The following is a 21,730-nucleotide window of genomic DNA, read 5'->3' on the forward strand; positions in this document are numbered from 1 at the left end:
CTCATTTCTTCTTGTTGCATGTTGAAGCTCTACTTGGAACCTTGTTAAGATCCAACAATGTAAAATATGATTTTTTGGGGGGGCGTGGCTTGGCACGCAGTGAAGATGGCAGCACACTAAAGGAGCTCCGAAGAAGCCGCAGCCTTGAGCCAGTTTTCTGCCTCTTAAACACCTGATAATGAGCAAACAGAGCTACCGGACACCACATACGAGATCCAGGCGTTCTTCTGCGGCACACAAGGGGAGAAATATCTCAGAATTATTCAAGCAGCAGACCCTGACGAGAAGCGGGGGGTCCGGAGGCAAGATGGCGCCGCCACATGTGCCCGGGGACTACAGCGAGGACTCGCAATCGGCTCCGGAAGATTACGGCGGGGAACCCCTAATCCCAACCTCCCTCTAACGTATGCCGGCATGTCGGTCTTTGCTGCGGACATCAAATCAACTTTCTCTGCGGCCATCACGGACCTCAAGTCAAATCTCCTGGTCCTAAATGACAAGATGGCCACCGCTGAAGCAGCGGGGAAACAGAGAGACAGAGCGATCCACAGGCTGGACAGGATAGCGGCGACACATTCGAATCATTTCATTGAAATGAATAGACATATGGAAGATTTGGACAATCGTGGAAGAAGATCCAACATCCGCGTTAGGGGGATCCCAGAATCTGTTGAGGCAGACCAAATCATACCAACCCTGCAAAGGATCTTTAATAATCTACTGGAAAACCCCGAGGACACAGTGATTGACTTTGTGCGGGCCCACAGGGCTCTGAGAGCACGCGGCCCAGACACCCAGCCGCCACGGGATATCATATGCTGCATGCAAAGTTTCGCATTGAAGGAGGAGATTATGCAGAAGGCACGCAGAAATGACAGAATTGTGTTCAACGGCGCAACAATCCTGTTGTTCCAAGATTTGTCGCAAATAACTCTGAAGAACCGCCGAGCTATGCGCCCTTTATTGGACAGGCTTAGGGAAAGAGGTATGCGATACACCTGGCGGTTCCCGTTCTCACTACTAGTGACCCATAACGGCCATCAACACTCCCTGCGCACGCCGGATGAACTAGCTGCATTCTGCGACTCTCTACAAATCGGGCCTATCGCCCTGCCAGAATGGTACCAGGAGTTCCGGCTGCATCCACTGGAAAGGAGCCCGCCGAGCTCCCCTTTTGCGTCCCCGGATGGGAAAAGCCATAAAAAGCTGAAACATGGCAGGACCGGAGGATCCTTGGCCGGCACGCCAGCGAACAAAATGGCACACGCATCAAGAATGCTGGGAGGTGAGGACATCTAACCCCCAGCGAACAAACAGCTTTGAGTTCTGAACTTTCCACCTTCATGGCTACCTTGAAGTCTGTAGCACATCCCCAACCCATTTTAAAAGAGGAGACCCGGACATAACCGTCTTCCCAGCGTGAGAGACCCTTTCTATCCCTGGGAGGACAGCACCGACCGATGGGACTGTTTCTACTTTATTTTTGTGTTTTTGTTTTTCACTTTTCTTTTACACACGTCCTTTGGGCTTTTGCACCGCCCTCCAACACCCGTGTCCTGCTACCTGGCGTGGATCGCGGGATCTCGTCAGCGACGGAGACAGGTCGTGACCAGAAGACGGGCACCGCGACGAATCACCTGCTTTCTTCGCATCGATCACGTAAGCATGAAACAGTACTGTCATCTGCACTCTTTCCCTGCTGCCCGGATTGTCACTACTGATCCATGGGCTATACGGATCCGATGTGGAACCAGATTTGTCCCACTTGGCACCATCTCCGGGATGGACTGCATCCTATGCTCTCAGGAACACTCCTACACATTCGTAGGGTCTGCGGACATTAGACAAGGGCGGGGGAGGGGGGGTCGCTTGGGCGGGCTGGGGAGGAAGGGTAGGTTTTTGGATCAGGACAATACGCTACGGACTTGGGTTCTAGCAGGCTAGGAGTCATGATGCCTGCTCCTAGAGGTAAAATGAGGTTGCTTAAATAGTGGGATATATATATGTGTTTGTTAGCAATCTGAAGCAACGGGTTTTGAACTGTCCCATCTCTACCCTTTCTATCCCTGGGAGGACAGCACCGACCGATGGGACTGTTTCTACTTTATTTTTGTGTTTTTGTTTTTCACTTTTCTTTTACACACGTCCTTTTGGCTTTTGCACCGCCCTCCAACACCCGTGTCCTGCTACCTGGCGTGGATCGCGGGATCTCGTCAGCGACGGAGACGGGTCGTGACCAGAAGACGGGCACCGCGACGAATCACCTGCTTTCTTCGCATCGATCACGTAAGCATGAAACAGTACTGTCATCTGCACTCTTTCCCTGCTGCCCGGATTGTCACTACTGATCCATGGGCTATACGGATCCGATGTGGAACCAGATTTGTCCCACTTGGCACCATCTCCGGGATGGACTGCATCCTATGCTCTCAGGAACACTCCTACACATTCGTAGGGTCTGCGGACATTAGACACGGGCGGGGGAGGGGGGGTCGCTTGGGCGGGCTGGGGAGGAAGGGTAGGTTTTTGGATCAGGACAATACGCTACGGACTTGGGTTCTAGCAGGCTAGGAGTCATGATGCCTGCTCCTAGAGGTAAAATGAGGTTGCTTAAATAGTGGGATATCTATATGTGTTTGTTAGCAATCTGAAGCAACGGGTTTTGAACTGTCCCATCTCTACCCTTCACGTCCTCTGAATAGGTGGGGGGTTGCTCACCCCCCTCCCCCTCTAGGCCCGGCTCCCTCGCTCTCCCCCCCTCGTTTGCAGGACTATACATGACATCTTTATACTGGGGTGCCTGTCTCTCCCCATCCCTTCCGCTCCTCTGCACACAGCGCGCCACACGCAGACACAGGGCTCTTGATCTGTCATTAAAACCTTGCTCCAAGTAACACACATACTGTCCCTCACGCGCGGACAGGTCTCCTCCCACGCTGCCCATGATTACAGGGACCTCCACTACAGCCACGATACTGCCCGACGGGTAGCCATGCAGTGTAATTTCTTGATGCTGATCTGTTCTTGTGCCCTGTCTTGTTTTCCTTACTTAGTTTTTGTTCAGTTAATTCATGTTCTGGTTCATCTGTTCATCCACACCATTAAGGCAGAATTACTTTAATAAGTTTGACATTAGCGAGTCTAGGCTGCGGCCACCCGCTCCTCTCTACGGAGATATCCATATATTTACTACTACCAGTTGACAGATAACTAGTGCTGTCTCTGAGGCTGTCGCCTCCCACTACCCCTTCAAGCGACACCTGTGTGCGGTTGTACACCCCGGGAGTTGCGCAATTTAACCCTGTGGATAGCATACCTATTTACAGGGTTTTTAACACGATTTCTCCCTCTCTATCTACAACTATCTTCTCCCTACTCTCCTACTCCGAGCTCCCTGGCTCACCTCCTTTCAACACTGCCCACCCTCCCTAAATTCTTATCCATACCTGAGAGTTCGCAACCTCACATTTCACTGCTGTGTATTTGTAGAATTCTGTACTAGGACTGTGTTGTGTGATACTAACTGAACTGTATTACAGACAAAAGGCGAAGGTGTTTCCACCTTTCTGATCCATGGCGTACTCAGCTCTGGGCCCAAGCCCCACCGTGATCTCACACAATGTGAGGGGACTAAACATCCCGGAGAAAAGGTCGGCACTATTACGTGAACTGAAAAAAGGTAGGCCGCACTTTGCTTTTCTCCAAGAAACGCATTTCATGACAAACAAAATACCCAGGCTCACTGACTCGTACTTCACCACTGCGTTTCATGCTACTAACGACTTAGCCAAATCCAAGGGGACTTCGATACTGATCAGTAGGGAAGCCCCCTTCGAACTAACAGACAGACTAACTGATCCCGAGGGCAGATACCTCTTTTTGAAGGGCACGTATAGAGGAGAACCCATCACATTGGCCAATGTGTACTTCCTGAACTCTTCTCACTTGCCATTCTGTAAAAAGATTGTAGGGGAACTAGAGAGTTTCAGCTCAGGATGCATAATCCTGGGTGGGGACTTCAACCTGCCTCTGAACCCACTGACCGACACCTCCACGGGAAGGACTTACATCAAATACCAGGTACTAAAAAGTATCAAAACATCCCTGAACTCCCTCCACCTCGTTTACTCATGGAGATACTCGAACCCCGACACGAAAGACTATACCTTCTATTCCATCCCCCACGACAGATACGCCAGACTGGATTATTTGTTTATCTCCCGTAGAGATCTACCACTAATTCAGAATGCGCAGATTGGGATACAGTCTCTGTCAGACCATGCCCCGATCTCCCTAACGCTAAACCTGAATAACTCTAAACGCACATTTCCCACGTGGAGACTTAACTCTTCCTTGATTACAGACCCAGAGTTTCTCCCAAAATTGAGGTCTTCACTCACTGAATATTTTGACACCAATGCCACGACAGACTCTGACCCCTTGATTGTGTGGGAAGCCCACAAATGTTTTATCAGGGGCGAACTTATACGAATGGGGGCTAAGCGCAAGAGGGAGGGCAAAAAGGCTCTGACCGATCTCTCTGACATGATCATGAAATTAGAAACCCAACACAAACAAACCCTTTCAGAAGAAGTTGCTACCAAATTATTAGACGCTAGGAAGAGGATGCACCAAATGATGACAACCACAGCTAAACGCTTTCTATATTTAAAAAAAATATATACTACGAATTTGGTGACAAAACAGGGAAATTTTTAGCCAGAGCATTAAAAAAGCCTAAATTCAACAACACCATCTTAGGGATAAGGAACAAGGGGGGCTCCCTAGATTTAGAAGATGACCTCATAGCTAAACATTTTCAAACTTATTACACGGAACTCTACAACCTCCCCAACCAACATAAACCAGCTGGGGTAAATGGCACCCGTTTGCAAATCATTCGAGAATACTTAGAATCCTCCATGCTCCCTAAGCTGACAGACATAGATGCCTCATCACTTGAACAACCCATTAGCATATCGGAGGTCACGTCAGCAATCCACGATCTTAAAGCTGGGAAGAGTCCAGGCCCGGATGGATTCACATCCATATACTTTAAAACATTTCTGGACACGTTAACAAACCCCTTAACGAAGGCCCTAAACACCCTTTCCTCGCCACGTGATATCCCGACAACCTTTCTCACAGCCCACATTGCAGTGCTGCCCAAACCAGAAAAAGACCCGACACACTGCTCCAGCTATAGGCCAATATCCCTTTTGAACCTAGATATCAAGATCATGGCCAAAATTTAAAACAGCAGCTTATGCAGACGACCTCTTGTTTTTTCTAACTGACCCTAGGACATCCATCCCCCAACTTCTGAAGAGTTTCTCTTTGTTTGGATATGTATCCAACCTGAAGATAAACTTCACAAAATCCGAGGCATTGAACATTTCAGTGCCTAACGAGGTCTTAGGCCCATTGCGAGCAGACTGTCCCTTTAGGTGGGTACCGTCTGCTCTCAAATATCTGGGGGCGTGGCTCACCCCCCAACTGTCTCAAATTTTCGACAAAAATTTTACCCCCCTTCTCAAAACAATTGACACGGACCTATCATCATGGCACCCTAAAAACTTCTCCTGGTTCGGGAGAGCGGCTATCTGTAAGATGTCCATTTTACCCAGACTCCTATATTTGCTGAGGATTTTACCGATTAAAATCCCTAGCAATTTTTTCAAAACACTACAGTCCTTCCAGCTTAAATTTGTTTGGGCACACAAACGCCCTCGTATCAAGTTCAGCTTGCTAACCAGACAGAAAGCCGATGGTGGGATGGGGCTCCCAGATTACAGGCACTATTACTATGCTTCTCACGTGACCCGGATTGTAGACTGGCACTGCCATGCTAGCACAAAAGACTGGGTCCCCCTAGAGGAAGAGCTATGCCTACACCGTTTACGATTCTCTCCCTGGATACCTTGGGAAAAGTGCCCAGCTTCCTTAAAATACCATCCCTTGGCAGGTACTACCCTCTCAATATTCCACTCGCTGACCGGACACTCAAAACCCTTCTCACACATAGGCCCCCTTACGCCTCTGAGAAACAACCCAGACTTTCAAACAGGGATGGGAAACCCACTTTTGCGAATGGGCGACACTAGCAGACCCCTCCTAGCCACCCAATGCTTTAAGAATTCACAATTTAAAGACCACCAAGCCCTGAAAGTAGACATGGACTGTCCACAACTACCACTATGGACTTACTTCCAAATTCGCAGTTATACGACCGACATCAGACGCAAGACTCAGTTTAACCGACAACTAACGGAGATGGAGTCAGTGTGCCTGGAGGAAAAACCAATTCGGAAGGTCACCTCGCTGTCGTACACATGGATACAGAACCTGTCGCAAGACGACAACAACAGATTCAAAGATAAGTGGTCGGGAGACCTTGGGATTTCTCTGACTGACAAACAATGGCACAGAGCGTGCGTATTCGCACATAAATGCTCACTTAGCACCAGAACCCAAGAAACAGCATATAAACTGCTCACGCAGTGGTATGCCACTCCTGCTAAGCTACGCAAATGGTACCCGGAGTCCTCAGACCTGTGCTGGCGGTGCAGTGCGGACGTGGGCACTTTGCTCCATATTTGGTGGCAGTGCCCACGGATACAAAAGTATTGGTCGGCAATCATTAGGTTGATAAAAACCATAACTGAAACAGAACTTTCGCTTGATGCAGTATGCTGTTTGCTCCATGTCAACAACTTCTCGTATAGAAGATATAAAAAATCTCTAACCAGACATTTGCTGAACGCGGCTAAGTCATTGATTCCGTTATACTGGAAGTCCACTTCCGTTCCAACTATTAAGGAATGGTTACAAAAAATTTCAGAGATCCATGACATGGAGGACACGGCGGCACAAGCCACAGATGAAGCCGTGAAATTCCAGGACACTTGGTCCCCTTGGGTGGCCTTTAGATACTCGGAAGAATTTGAGCGGACACTCTGTAATGCTATTGGCGTTATGTTGAGCAAAACGAGCGCAGCCTCACCTGTTACAGAGAGCTGCGCTCATCTCCCTGTCTCTGCAACGTCACTCCCTGTGCGCCGCGGCTTGCGTTCCACGCTGGAACGCGGAAGCGCGCCCCAGCGAGTTTCCTGGTTTCCCGCGTCGCACGGGCTATTTAAACGTGCAGCGATGACGGCAGGGTGTTCCGCTATTTTGTTGGACCCCTGCCGTCACCTGGGACCGTCTGCCTCACGCCACGATCTGCTGCCAAGCACCCCTGATGCCTCTGAAGCTCAGTTTATGAGCCTCATTACCGGATCCTCACCACCTTATAGGAACTGGACTTCCCCCTTGCTACAGCGCTCCCAGTAAATCCTGCAAACTTCAGGAATTCCCTGCAAACAGCATCTCCATTACTCAGAGTCCATACACCTACTCCAGGATTCAATCCAATCTTCTACAACCGCAGATTGCAACAGAACCGCAAGTATTCCTATATGAGCATAACATTACTAAGTTAATTCCTACAGTACTCATCTATAGACTGTGTGCTTATTAACCCTTATGCTGCATACTTGTGACACTAACTCTAACAACAGGATACCTTTAACATTGCTGCTGCTTTTGTGCTATTGCAAAACCATAGACATTGCTGCTGCTTCTCTTGCTATTGCAAACCATAGACATTGCTGCTGTTTCTCTTACTATTGCAGACCATAGACCTTTCTATTGCTTCCACACACACCTATGATAGCTTATGCAGTAATAAGCTTGTTATACATTGTGATTCTCATATAGAGGTTGTGATGAATAAAACCCTAAACTCTTTGATCATATAAAAGAGTGAAGTAGTGGTTATATCTGAGAAACCTCCGCATTTGAGATCCTATTTCAATCAAATTAATCGCAGGAGTGTTACATAATAGCGGAACCTTAAAATGGATCCAGCGGAGATTGCAAACCACTTAGTGGGACTGTCACAACGTGTGGACACACTTACTGTTAATCTGAATGACCTGCGCTTAGAAAATGAGGCCCTTAGGGATCAAAATTTTACTCAAGCCAGGGAACGCCCGGAACCTAAAGTCTGCCCCCCAGAATGCTTTTCTGGTGACAGGAAAAATTTTCGCCAATTTATCAGTTCATGTCGGTTAATGTTTGATTTACGTCCACGGACTTATTACTCTGACAGAGTCAGAATTTTGACTTTAATTTCATACCTAAAAGGGGAACCCAGAGTCTGGGCAGATGCCTATGTTGAAGAGCATGGCGATCTATTAGGCGCCCTCAATACTTTCATAGATGAAATGTCCTTACTTTATGAGGATCCTAACAAACAGCTTACTGCTGAAAATACCATCAGGAACTTGAAACAAGGGAAGAGACAAGTGGAGGACTATATCTCAGAGTTCAAATGCTGGTGTCGTGAAACTTTATGGACAGACATAGCTCTCAGAAATCAGTTTCGCATTGGTCTATCCGAGTCCGTCAAGGATGAGCTTGCACGTGTTGAAATTCCAGCATCCCTGGAAGATCTCATGCATCTCTCCCTATCAATTGATAGACGCATCAGAGAAAGAAAGGCTGAACAAGCTAATTACTACCAACCAGCACCAATCAGGAGGTCCAGGTCACCCCCCAAAGAGGTTCCTATGGAAGTCAGTATAGTTAGAGGTCCACTGACCCCAGCTGAGAGACAGAGACGCAGAAGCAACAATCTATGTCTCTACTGCTCCGCCCCTGACCACATGGTCTCTACCTGCCCCATTCTAAGGAATAAAACGGAAGGTAACAACTTCAATATTAGTAGTTTAAACTTGACTAAACCCAAAACTCGTACAAACATTAACCAATACATCTTTCTCACCCTTACTTTACAGTGGGACCAAGATAGTACCACCATTGACGCGATGATCGACACTGGTGCTTGTGGCAATTTTATTGATTTAAGTTTTGTTAATTTAAATAAAATTCCTTTTGAGTCAAAGCAAAACCCCTCGTCTGTCACCTTCATTGACGGATCCGAATCCTCCTTCGGTCCAGTACTGTCTCAAACTGCCCCATTATTAGTTACTTGTGATAATACACATATGGAGAATTTGGTGTTTGACATCATCCCATCACCCTTATTCCCAGTCGTTCTAGGGTTACCATGGTTACACATCCATCAACCAACCTTTCATTGGTCCAAAACTTCACTTTGTTTAGATTCCCCCTACTGTAAAAACATGTGCTATCCCACACATAACTCTCTTTTAAATAATGTAAACGCTGATGGGGTTCCGTCATATTTAATGGACTTCTCTGATGTCTTCAGCAAAATCAATGCCGAGACACTTCCACCCAATAGAATTTATGATTGTCCTATTGACCTGATTCCAGAAGCTCCTATTCCCACTGCAAGAATTTACCCACTATCACAGCCTGAACTGGGTTATCTTAAGGAATACCTGGATGATAATCTTAGAAAGGGGTTCATTAGACCCTCTACCTCCCCAGCTAGTGCTGCAATATTTTTTGTTAAAAAAAAGGACGGATCTCTTAGACCCGTAATCGACTATCGTTCACTGAATAATATTACGATAAAAAATCATTACCCATTGCCACTAATTCCAGAACTAATAGAAAGACTGCAAACTTCCAAAATTTTCACCAAGCTAGATCTCAGGGGTGCTTACAATTTAATCAGAATACGTCCAGGCGACGAGTGGAAAACTGCCTTTAAAACCCGTTACGGGTTATTCGAGTGCTTAGTGATGCCGTTTGGCTTGTCAAATGCACCTGCAACCTTTCAACGTTTTATTAATGACATTTTCCGAGATTTACTGGACGTTTGTGTTGTAGTCTATCTGGACGATATTTTGATTTATTCTGACACCTTTGAAGAACATACTAAGCATGTCAGATGGGTTTTAGGCAGGCTCAGAACACATTGCCTCTACGTTAAACTCGAAAAATGTGTCTTTAGTCAGACCAGTGTTTCTTTCCTTGGGTACCAAATCACCCCGGAAGGAATACAGATGGATGATTCAAAGGTTGATTGTATTCTCTCCTGGCCAGTTCCCCAATCTAGGAAGGCCTTGCAGCGCTTCCTTGGCTTTTCAAATTATTACCGTAAATTCATCAAAAACTTCTCGCAGATTGTGAAGCCTTTGAATACTTTAACAAGTAAAAATGCACCTTTCAAATGGACAAATGAGGCGCAAGTAGCGTTTGAGACACTCAAACAATCCTATACTACAGCTCCAATCCTCCAGCTACCTAACCCCTCATTCTTCTTCATTTTAGAAGTTGATGCATCACATTTCGCATTAGGCGCGGTACTCTCGCAACAACAAAATGTGTCTGAACCTTTACATCCAGTGGCTTTTTATTCCAGAACCTTAACCAGTGCAGAAAGGAATTACCCAATTGGAGAAAAAGAACTCCTAGCAATTAGAGATGCTCTGGCCAATTGGAGACACCTTCTTGAAGGGTCCACTCACCCAATCACCATTTTGACAGATCATCGAAATTTGCAACACCTAAAGGCCTGCAAGACCTTGTCTGCCCGTCAGGTGAGATGGAGCTTGTTCTTTGATCGATTTGATTTCCAGATCTCCTATAGACCAGGCACGCAAAACTTAAAAGCAGACTCCTTATCCCGCATGAATGAGGATCGCTTTACCGAGTTACCACCTCATTCTATCATTCCGGATAACCGATTCATAGGAATAACTACTTCTTTTAAACAGTTACTCTCTCAATCCATATCCACAGATGCTTCTGAACTTCCTAATGGTGTTACGAAACAACCAGATGGATTATACACCTATAAAGAGAAATTATATGTTCCTCCTAATTTACGGTTATTGTTACTTAAACAATTACATGATTCTCCTTTGGCTGGTCATCCCGGAATCACCAAGACAATACATCTTGTTAAAAGACACTATTGGTGGCCCCATTTAACTAAAATGGTTCAAGAATATGTCTCTTCCTGCGAGATTTGTGCTAGCAACAAACCTTCTAGGCAACCGCCTTTTGGTCTTCTTACCTCCATTCCAATACCCAACAGACCATGGGAGGTTGTATCAATGGACTTTATAGTTGAGCTTCCCCGATCGAATGGGGCTAATACCATCATGGTCACTGTAGACCTATTCACTAAAATGGCACACTTTGTTCCCTTAAAAAATCTTCCAACCTCACTAGAGACAGCAACAGCCTTCATAAACAATGTTCTAAAACTGCATGGGTTACCTGCTCAAATTATTTCTGATCGAGGATCTCAATTCGTCTCCAAGTTTTGGAAGGCTTTATGTAAGACATTAAAAATTGATCATAGGATGTCCACTGCGTATCACCCCCAAACGAATGGACAGACAGAGCGCATTAATCAGATCTTAGAGCAATATTTGCGCTGTTACTGCACTCACCTCCAGGATGACTGGTTTCAACTGCTTCCCCATGCAGAATTTGCATACAATAATTCAACCAGTTCTTCGTCACTATTCTCACCATTTTTTGCCAACTATGGGTTTCACCCAAACAGTTTACCAACTTCATTCCTTTCTAACGAAGTACCTGCAGTTGACGATTATCTCACCACTCTAAAAAACACAATTCCAATCATACGGTCGAACCTAGAAGCTGCGCAAACACGACAAAAACGTAATTATGACCTTCATAGATCAGTACCTCCTTCTTACAACGTTGGTGATCTGGTTTGGCTTTCTACCAGAAATCTACGTCTAAATTTACCATCGAAAAAGTTGGGTCGTCAGTTCATAGGTCCATATCCTATCTCTCAAGTGATTAACCCTAATGCAGTAAAACTACATTTACCCCTTGATTGGAAGATACATCCAGTTTTTCATGTCTCTCTCATTAAACCGTATGTACCCAATCCATTTCCCAATAGGACTGCACGACCTCCTCCACCAGTTGAAATTCTGGGTGAAACAGAATATGAAGTAGAAAAGATTCTGGACTCTAGAAAAAGAGGTTCTGACACCCAATATTTAATACGTTGGAAAGGGTACTCCCAACTTGAAGATTCTTGGGAAAATTCTTCTCACATTCATGCTCCTCGTCTAATAAGACAATTCCATCAGAGATACCCCACTCGTCCTTCACCTATTACTGGAACTGGTGGTGCCCCATTGAGGAGGGGAGTATGTAACGCTATTGGCGTTATGTTGAGCAAAACGAGCGCAGCCTCACCTGTTACAGAGAGCTGCGCTCATCTCCCTGTCTCTGCAACGTCACTCCCTGTGCGCCGCGGCTTGCGTTCCACGCTGGAACGTGGAAGCGCGCCCCAGCGAGTTTCCTGGTTTCCCGCGTCGCACGGGCTATTTAAACGTGCAGCGATGACGGCAGGGTGTTCCGCTATTTTGTTGGACCCCTGCCGTCACCTGGGACCGTCTGCCTCACGCCACGATCTGCTGCCAAGCACCCCTGATGCCTCTGAAGCTCAGTTTATGAGCCTCATTACCGGATCCTCACCACCTTATAGGAACTGGACTTCCCCCTTGCTACAGCGCTCCCAGCAAATCCTGCAAACTTCAGGAATTCCCTGCAAACAGCATCTCCATTACTCAGAGTCCATACACCTACTCCAGGATTCAATCCAATCTTCTACAACCGCAGATTGCAACAGAACCGCAAGTATTCCTATATGAGCATAACATTACTAAGTTAATTCCTACAGTACTCATCTATAGACTGTGTGCTTATTAACCCTTATGCTGCATACTTGTGACACTAACTCTAACAACAGGATACCTTTAACATTGCTGCTGCTTTTGTGCTATTGCAAAACCATAGACATTGCTGCTGCTTCTCTTGCTATTGCAAACCATAGACATTGCTGCTGTTTCTCTTACTATTGCAGACCATAGACCTTTCTATTGCTTCCACACACACCTATGATAGCTTATGCAGTAATAAGCTTGTTATACATTGTGATTCTCATATAGAGGTTGTGATGAATAAAACCCTAAACTCTTTGATCATATAAAAGAGTGAAGTAGTGGTTATATCTGAGAAACCTCCGCATTTGAGATCCTATTTCAATCAAATTAATCGCAGGAGTGTTACACACTCACAGTACCCATTACATGAATAGGCTAACCCGATTCGGATGGCAGTTGGGTTGACACACCCAAAATTTTCTCCTATCTATCACCTCATGTCTACCAGGCACAGCGAGAAGGGAAACATCCTTTGTCTCGCATAGATGATATATCACTTGTATGAGATTCCTATAAACAACACACGGCACTGATGAATACAATTGCAGTACACTCTCACCCCCTCTAGAACCTTTTCCAACTTTTCTTACCTTTACACTTGTCTCTTAGACCTCTATCGGCCCTTGACCGAAAAACAAGCCCACTAACAACAATAAACAAAAGAAGATTTAGCTGAAATGGCATCTGAGGAATACTATTGTCAATCACTTTAGCTCAATGTAACTGGTTAATCTTTCATGTTCTTTGATAACTGTACCTCAATCGGTTACTGATGTTTTAGTTCTCACTGTTATCGGACGAACGCAGTGTATGTATTTTTGTCATCCAAGACTTGTCTTGTCTACAATTGTACACGATTGTAATGCAACGTTTGTTTCAATAAAGCATTTGAAAGTGAAAAAAAAAATATATGATTTTTTGCCATTTTTCAAGTGGTCTTAAACTTTTGATCAGGACTGGAATTTAAGGCCTTACCTGGGTTTTAGCCTAGCCACATTTTTATGTCTCCAATGCCCAGAATTCAGAAAGTGACCCTGACACAACATCTGTGTTACTCACGCCAATCTACCCCTTTCATGTTTAATTTTACATTGGTAAATTAATAGTCTGGTTAGTAACAGCAATGTATGCGCTTTATTGCCAACCTTGACACTTCCTGAATTCTTCCACCATGCATCGGGCCTCTTCCTGAATCTTCCACTCGTTGCTTCTTTTTCCTAAACCAAAATCCCTTAAGGTCTTGAATGCGAAGGTGCGCATTTTTCTCCAGCATTCACCATTAGCGAAACTTAAACCTATGGGGTAAAAAAGACTTTCCAAATATTGGCTAATGCAAACTCTAAACCAGTGAAGAATCTGAGGCTGACCATACAAATGACAATCTGATTGTATAATCTGTATACAATATACTATAGATCAAAACTATGCAATAGGGTGCTTGCCCTAACAATCTATTAAATTAGTCTCCTGACAGATACATAGGGCCAAATCCTCAGCCAGGCGGCGTAACTTAACTTGCAGCAGTTAAGTTACACTGACTTAAAGTTTTTACCTAAGTGCCTGATCCACAAAGCACTTACGTAAAAATTTCAAGCCGTGTAAGTTAAGTGCCGCCGTCGTAAGGCGTTCCTCCTCTCCGGGGGGCGTTTACAATTTAAATGAGGCGCGCTCCCGCGCCGGCCGTACTGCGCATGCGTGTGATGTCATTTTCCCGACGTGCATCGCGCGAACGTAATTGACGCCGGGCGGCTTTGTGGATTGCGACGGGACACTAAAGTTGCGACGGGTGAAAAAAAGACGCGCCGGGAAAACAAATAATTATAAAAAAAAATGACAGCGTCGCTCGGCATGCATTCCTGAGGGAGAACTCCATGCCAATTTTCTATGAAAAAAACGGCATGGGTTCCCCCCCCAGGAGCATACCAGGCCCTTAGGTCTGTTATGGGTTGTAAGGAGACCCCCCTCCGCCGCAAAATCGACGTAGGGGGTCCCCCTACAATCCATACCAGACCCGTATCCAAAGCACGCTACCTGGCCAGCCAGGAAGGGAGTGGGGACGAGCGAGCGCCCCCCCCCTCCTGAGCCGTGCCAGGCCGCATGCCCTCAACATGGGGGGGTTGGGTGCTCTGGGGCAGGGGGGCGCACTGCGGGCCCCCCCACCCCAGAGCACCCTGTCCCCATGTTGATGAGGACAGGACCTCTTCCCGACAACCCTTGCCATTGGTTGTCGGGGTCTGCGGGCGGAGGCTTATCGGAATCTGGGAGTCCCCTTTAATAAGGGGGCCCCCAGATACCGGCCCCCCACCCTAAGTGAATGGATATGGGGTACATCGTACCCCTATCCATTCACCTGTAGGCAAAAACTAAAAGTTAATAAACACACAACACAAGGCTTTTTAAAATAATTTATTATTCTGCTCCGGAGGCCCCCCCTGTCTTCGTTATTAGCTCAATTAGCAGGGGGGGCTTCTTCCGCTCTCCGGGGGTCTTCTTCCACTCTCCGGGGGTCTTCCGCTCTCCGGGGGGGGCTTCTCCGGACTCCGGGGGGCTTCTTCCATCTTCTCCCCTCTTCCGCTCTTGACTCGGCGAACCCCGGTTCTTCTGCAGCTCTCCGGTGCCTTCTTCTTCAGCGCTGGCTGCCTGCTATCTGTGTGTTAGCTCGATTTCAAACAGGCAGCCGGCGCGGTCTTCTGTGGCGTCAGGGTCTTCTCTTCCTTTCTTCCGATGTTGCCTCGTCGCCTGTTGTCGCTGTAATGATGGAAGCGCGCCTTGCATCACATTTATATAGGCATCACCGTCCCATCATGCTCCGGCAGGTACCCACGTGGTGGGTGCCTACCCACGTGCACCCACCACGTGGGTACCTACCGGAGCATGATGGGACGGTGATGCCTATATAAATGTGATGCAAGGCGCGCTTCCATCATTACAGCGACAACAGGCGACGAGGCAACATCGGAAGAAAGGAAGAGAAGACCCTGACGCCACAGAAGACCGCGCCGGCTGCCTGTTTGAAATCGAGCTAACACACAGATAGCAGGCAGCCAGCGCTGAAGAAGAAGGCACCGGAGAGCTGCAGAAGAACCGGGGTTCGCCGAGTCAAGAGCGGAAGAGGGGAGAAGATGGAAGAAGCCCCCCGGAGTCCGGAGAAGCCCCCCCCGGAGAGCGGAAGACCCCCGGAGAGTGGAAGAAGACCCCCGGAGAGCGGAAGAAGAAGCCCCCCCTGCTAATTGAGCTAATAACGAAGACAGGGGGGGCCTCCGGAGCAGAATAATAAATTATTTTAAAAAGCCTTGTGTTGTGTGTTTATTAACTTTTACTTTTTGCCTACAGGTGAATGGATAGGGGTACGATGTACCCCATATCCATTCACTTAGGGTGGGGGGCCGGTATCTGGGGGCCCCCTTATTAAAGGGGACTCCCAGATTCCGATAAGCCTCCGCCCGCAGACCCCGACAACCAATGGCAAGGGTTGTCGGGAAGAGGTCCTGTCCTCATCAACATGGGGACAGGGTGCTCTGGGGTGGGGGGGCCCCCGCAGTGCGCCCCCCTGCCCCAGAGCACCCAACCCCCCCATGTTGAGGGCATGCGGCCTGGCACGGCTCAGGAGGGGGGGGGGCGCTCGCTCGTCCCCACTCCCTTCCTGGCTGGCCGGGTAGCGTGCTTTGGATACGGGTCTGGTATGGATTGTAGGGGGACCCCCTACGTCAATTTTTCGGCGGAGGGGGGGTCTCCTTACAACCCATAACAGACCTACGGGCCTGGTATGCTCCTTGGGGGGAACCCATGCCGGTTTGGAATTTACAAATTGCCGTGGAGTTCTCCCTCGGGAATGCATACCAAATGCCGTCGCTTGAATGGGCCTTTACAAGGTGTGACTAACTTTACACTGTGTAAAAGCAGCCCTAGTTTTACACCAGGCAAACTAACACTTACGGCGAAAAAACTAGGCACAAAAGCTTTGAGGATCGCCCTAAGTGCTAATTTGCATACTAACAGAGGCATTTCGACTCGAAATGCCCCCAGTGGCGGATGCGGTACTGCATCTTAAGATCCGGCAGTGTAAGTCCCTTACAGATGTCGGATCTTCTGCCTAACTTAGGAAAACTGCTTCTGAGGATCAGTTCCAAAGTTAGAACCAGAGATACGACGGCTTACGCCGGAGTATCTCTTTTGTGGATTTGGCCCATAGCTCCCAACTGTCCCTGATTTCGTGGGACTGTCCCTGATTTGGAGCAATGTCCCTCATTCCTCCTCATCTGTCCCTCATTGGTTTGATCTATAGAGTTGAATATAAGATGCACCTTTTATCTATCAAAAAGTGTTTTCCAGCCCGAAATCTTTTATCTGATTTCTAAATTACTGCATTTGTAAATTCCAAAAGTCAATATAAAGGAATAGTAGTGGTACAAATAAGCACTTGGGGGTTTAACCAATCTTTTTTTTTTGTACAATTCTTCCTTAAGGGGGTGAGGCAAGGGGTGTGTCCTATGCCTGCTTACTTTTGCTTATAGGTGTCCCTCATTCCCATCTCAAAAAGTTGGGAGGTATGCAGATACACCCTTGCATTACAGTTGTTGGTAGAGCCCATGTAGATAGTACTACTTGTACAGTATATGGAAACCTTAAAATTCAGATTACATTATCCTGTTGTCATCATTAGTATAATTATTTTAAAAATCCTCATCCTGGTGCAGGAAGAGGTTTGTCTTTGTAACCCACAGAGAACAAATAATTTTTAATACTATCAGTGTCCCTGTTTAAGAGATGTTTTTTTTTTTTGTCAGGGTTGAAATACCAACTGTGTTCCTTTTAAAGAGATTTCTCTCACTTGCTATTCTGCTTTTGCCTTACTTGTCACCTGGACAGGAAGTAGAGTGAACAGAAAGTGAGGAGGAGTCTCCATCCTGAAGACTCAGACATATCCATATAATTGGATATAAGACTTTGCCCTCCAGACAGATGTAGCTCCCTGGGGTTTAGTCAGGGAGCTTCTCACAAATTTACTTGCCAACAGTAGTTATCTTGGTCGATTGATAGAGATCTATTGTTTTCTCCCTAGGTTTGGCCTTGTTGCACTTTTCTCTTCTACCACTAGGTGGCCGTGAACTTGGTGGTACTAGATATGAGGAGAGCAACCCAAGGTCGGTTATGGGTATATGGGGTATTTCAGACAATGGGCAGGGGTTTTCTTTAATCCCTTGGCCTGCTGGGAGAGCCTATATATTCAGGAGAGGTCATGTGACCCTCTAATTTGTGAGAGTATGTATATAGGTTGTTGGCAGAGTAGGTACATTTAGGCAGGCTTGGCTGGCAGCCAGGTCTGTTTATTTTGATCTGAGCTGGGAGTGGCTTAGGGTAGTGCTGGGTGACTCACCGGGACCTCCTACTTCTTACCAGAAGATTCTGGTATTTTCTGGGAAGAGAGGTGGGGAGGGAAGGTGGAGCTGCCTGGGGTATTGAGAGGAGCCCTGACCAATTCCCAATCTGGGTTGGCAGGGGGTAGGCCTCCTTAAATACCCAGGGTCAGCCCAGCTGTGGGAGAAGTTGTTTGAGGGAAAGTTGGATATTGTATGGTAGGCTGTTAGTGGTCTTGGAGGGAGCTCCCCAGTCAGGGGGGGGGTGACCATGGGCCTGGGCTCAGGTGCAGACGGGACCCTCCTACAACACACAGAGAAGTCCTGGCCAAGAGGAGCAAGGAGAGGACAGCGGAAGAGAGGTCTCCAAGGAGGAACAACAGGCCACAGCTAGGGAGGGCTGGTGAGTGAAGCACAGTTAAAAGGGCTGGGGATACATGCCTGAGAGGACTGATAGAGAGCAGTCTGAGATGGGTGTAAAACCAGAGGAGAGGACTGGGGAGGCACGCCTGAGAGGACTGGGAGATTACAGTCTGAGATAGTCTGCAAGCAAGTGTTGTGCTGGAGTGGAGACTGGAGTGTATATACAGAGCATGTATATAGTTGTATCCCATATACATTTTCTTTAATCAACTGGGCATCTTATATACCCTTACCTTATCCAAGTAAATTCCCCTCAATAAAAATACAAAACAAAGTGCATGGACTGTTTTCTGTCTAATGCTGCGTAGACACGATAAGAAATTCCGACAAGAAAAACGTGAATTTTTTTCCGACTGAATTTTGGCTCAAACTTGTGTTGCATACACACGGTCACACAAAATTCCGACCGTCAAGAACGCCGGGATGTACAACACTACAACAAGCCGAGAAAAATTAAGTTCAATGATTCCGAGCATTCGTCAAATTGATTTACAAGCATGTGTGGCTTTTTTTGCACGTCGGAATCGTATACAGACGATCAGAATTTCCGACAATAACTTTTCCCGTCTGAAAATTTGAGAACCAGCTCTTAAATTTTTGCTGTCGGAAATTCCGACAGAAAAAGTCAGATGGGGCCTACACGCGGTCAGAATTTCCAACCAAAAGCTCACATCAAACTTTTCTTGTCGGAAATTCCGACCGTGTGTACGCAGCATTAGAGTGATTGAAAATCATGTGCCTGGCTGGGCAGGGTGACAGTTGGACTATGTTATATTCTAAAATCCCTTCCGGAAGGATTTTATAAAGAATATATATATTCTTGTTAATATGAATGAATGTGAGACTGTTTGAGCTATTAATTTTCTTGTGTAATTCGCTGAAATCGAGATTTGAAACTCCAAAAACGTATAAGTTTGAATATGAAATATATATATATGTTCATTTGAAATGTTTAATGTTTTAAGTAAAGAATTGTATTTGATTGGAATGTGTTCTCCTATTGAGGTAATTCATATGGCTGTTTCTCAGTGATTGATTAGCTAGGCCACATTCTGTTTAGACTGTGATTTTAGCTGTGTCTGCAGACCTTTCACCTTTTCTTACCTAAACAAGCCATTTCCTCTTGAGATCTACAGAATATTTAGACTAGGTTCTCAGGAGACATTTCCTATGTAAAGGTTGAGATAGATGTAAAACAGATGTTGTATCAGGTTTTCATTATAAGTCACACCCTTTTGGGAGGGTATTTTTCTGAGCGCGAAATTCAGACAAAGAAATGTCTTTGATATATAAACTATAGGTCTGATGGCTTCGGTAGCTTTTTTCTATTCAGTCACCAAGAAGAAGGAGCTCACAATTGACAGACATCTTGCAAGCATACAGAAAAGTCTTGAAGCACACATCTCATTCATTTGGAATTCTTATTTTTTTGAACTCTTATTTGAAGCTATTTTTATACATTGAAATTGTTTTTGTACTTATGTTAAGTGTGTACATTAAACACACGTTTTTTATTCACGAATCTGTCTCACGATCGATTTAATAGCAGTAAGTGTGCTATTTAAATACAAGCCAAGTTATCAACTTTATTTCATTGGCTAAGCCAGCCAGGCTTTGGACGATTTTCAAATATTATACCACTTTCTCAAAGTGCTATCGAAGGGCAGAGAAGTAGAGTATTGAGTAATTTTTGAAACGTCTGACGAGAACCTAGAAGTATCAACAATCGTGAAGACCTGGAGGTTCGTACGAACTTGTGGCCGAATATAAAAGGAGGATTTTTCTTATTCGGTGAGTACAATCATGGAATGTGTAGATGTTTTAGCAAATGATAGTAATTTGGAGTTTGAAGGATTAGGGATACAAACCTCTGATACTGTTCTATGGCGTTCGATGTACGCACAGTGTCAGCGAGCTAATTTACAAATAGACAGCTCGAGGTTTGCGTTATCTAAAACTAAGAAAAAATTACGGAATGTTATGAAACTTGTTACAGTTTTTAATTCAATGGTTTATGATGTACCAGAATCACATTTGATATGTGTAGTAAACAAATCAGAAGATGTAGCAGGTTCAGGAAAAATACATACACATAAGAATGTATCTACAGAACCTAGTTGTTCGAATTGCCAAACTTTTTGTACTTATATTGAACATTTAGAAAATTAATTAGAAGAAGCGCAGAATACCAAACATGTTTCAGTGATTTCTAAGGGTATTGGTAAAGGACCGACAGCGTCCGCATCTGCATCATATATACCAGATTCTCCATCTGAGCTGGATAATTCATCAACAGAGGCTGAAATTAGAAGGGCGAAATTCTGGATTATATATTGGTAGACCATGAGTTATTGGAAGAGGTAGTTAAAACTTCGATAGGGGTATCTACAATCTCAGATCACGCTCCTGTAATAGCGGAAATTAGATTCAAAGAAATAGAGCAAAGAAAAGGATCATGGAACTTGAATGAAGAACTTATAGAGGATATAGAGGTAAACAACATAGTGAGAACGGAATTGGATCAATATTTCACCCTTAATAACACACCTGAAGTAAGGGTAGCTACCGTTTGGGAGGCCCATAAGGCATACATCAGAGGGAAATTAATCTCAATAGGAGCAGGGAAAAAAAAGATAAGGAAACTAAACATGAAAAAATTAACAACTGAGTTATTTGAACTGGAGCAAATGCATAAAGAACGAGGAGAAAATGAAATATATCATGAAATTATTGTAAAGAGGACCCAGCTTAGAGATCTGATGAAGGTCGAAACAAGAGACATATTCCAAAATGTTAGAAAGGAGAGGTATAAATGGGGGAACAAACCAGGGAAACATTTAGCCAAAATATCCAGGGAAAAAAAAAAAAAAAACTACATCGAAAAAATAAAGAATCAAGACGGCCTTATGAAATATAAGACGTCTGAAATAGTGGAATCCTTTCGGACTTTTTATAGTTCATTATATTCGATAAGAACCAAGGAAACACAAGAGCAGGAAAAGATGAGAAAAAGGAAAATCAGGGAATACTTAGAAGAAGCGAAATTACCTAAAATTTCTCAAAACGACATTGAATCCCTAGAGGCCCCAATAACTCAAGAAGAGGTACATAGAGCCTTCAGGGAAACCCCGTGCGGGAAAAGTCCAGGCCCCGATGGCTTGCCGATCAAATATTATAAAACATTTAGCGAACTCCTGGTCCCAGAGATGTGTAACTATTTTAACAAAATAGGAGAGGAAGAAGAAATAAGAAAAG

At 45.5% G+C, this 21,730-nt stretch overlaps 1 protein-coding gene across 1 annotated transcript in view; it reads right to left on the bottom strand.

The window, feature by feature from the left end:
* Positions 1 to 21,730, bottom strand: part of LOC120913337 (cytochrome P450 2G1-like) — a 75,859-nt gene that overhangs the window by 26,541 nt on the left and 27,588 nt on the right. Inside the window, exon 3 of the mRNA XM_040323207.1 lies at positions 13,841 to 13,990. Coding sequence (XP_040179141.1) covers positions 13,841 to 13,990 — 150 coding nt within the window. The remainder of the gene's footprint in view (positions 1 to 13,840; positions 13,991 to 21,730) is intronic.

The sequence above is a fragment of the Rana temporaria genome, chromosome 9 (assembly GCF_905171775.1).
Source record: "Rana temporaria chromosome 9, aRanTem1.1, whole genome shotgun sequence".
In the NCBI taxonomy this organism is placed as follows: domain Eukaryota; kingdom Metazoa; phylum Chordata; class Amphibia; order Anura; family Ranidae; genus Rana; species Rana temporaria.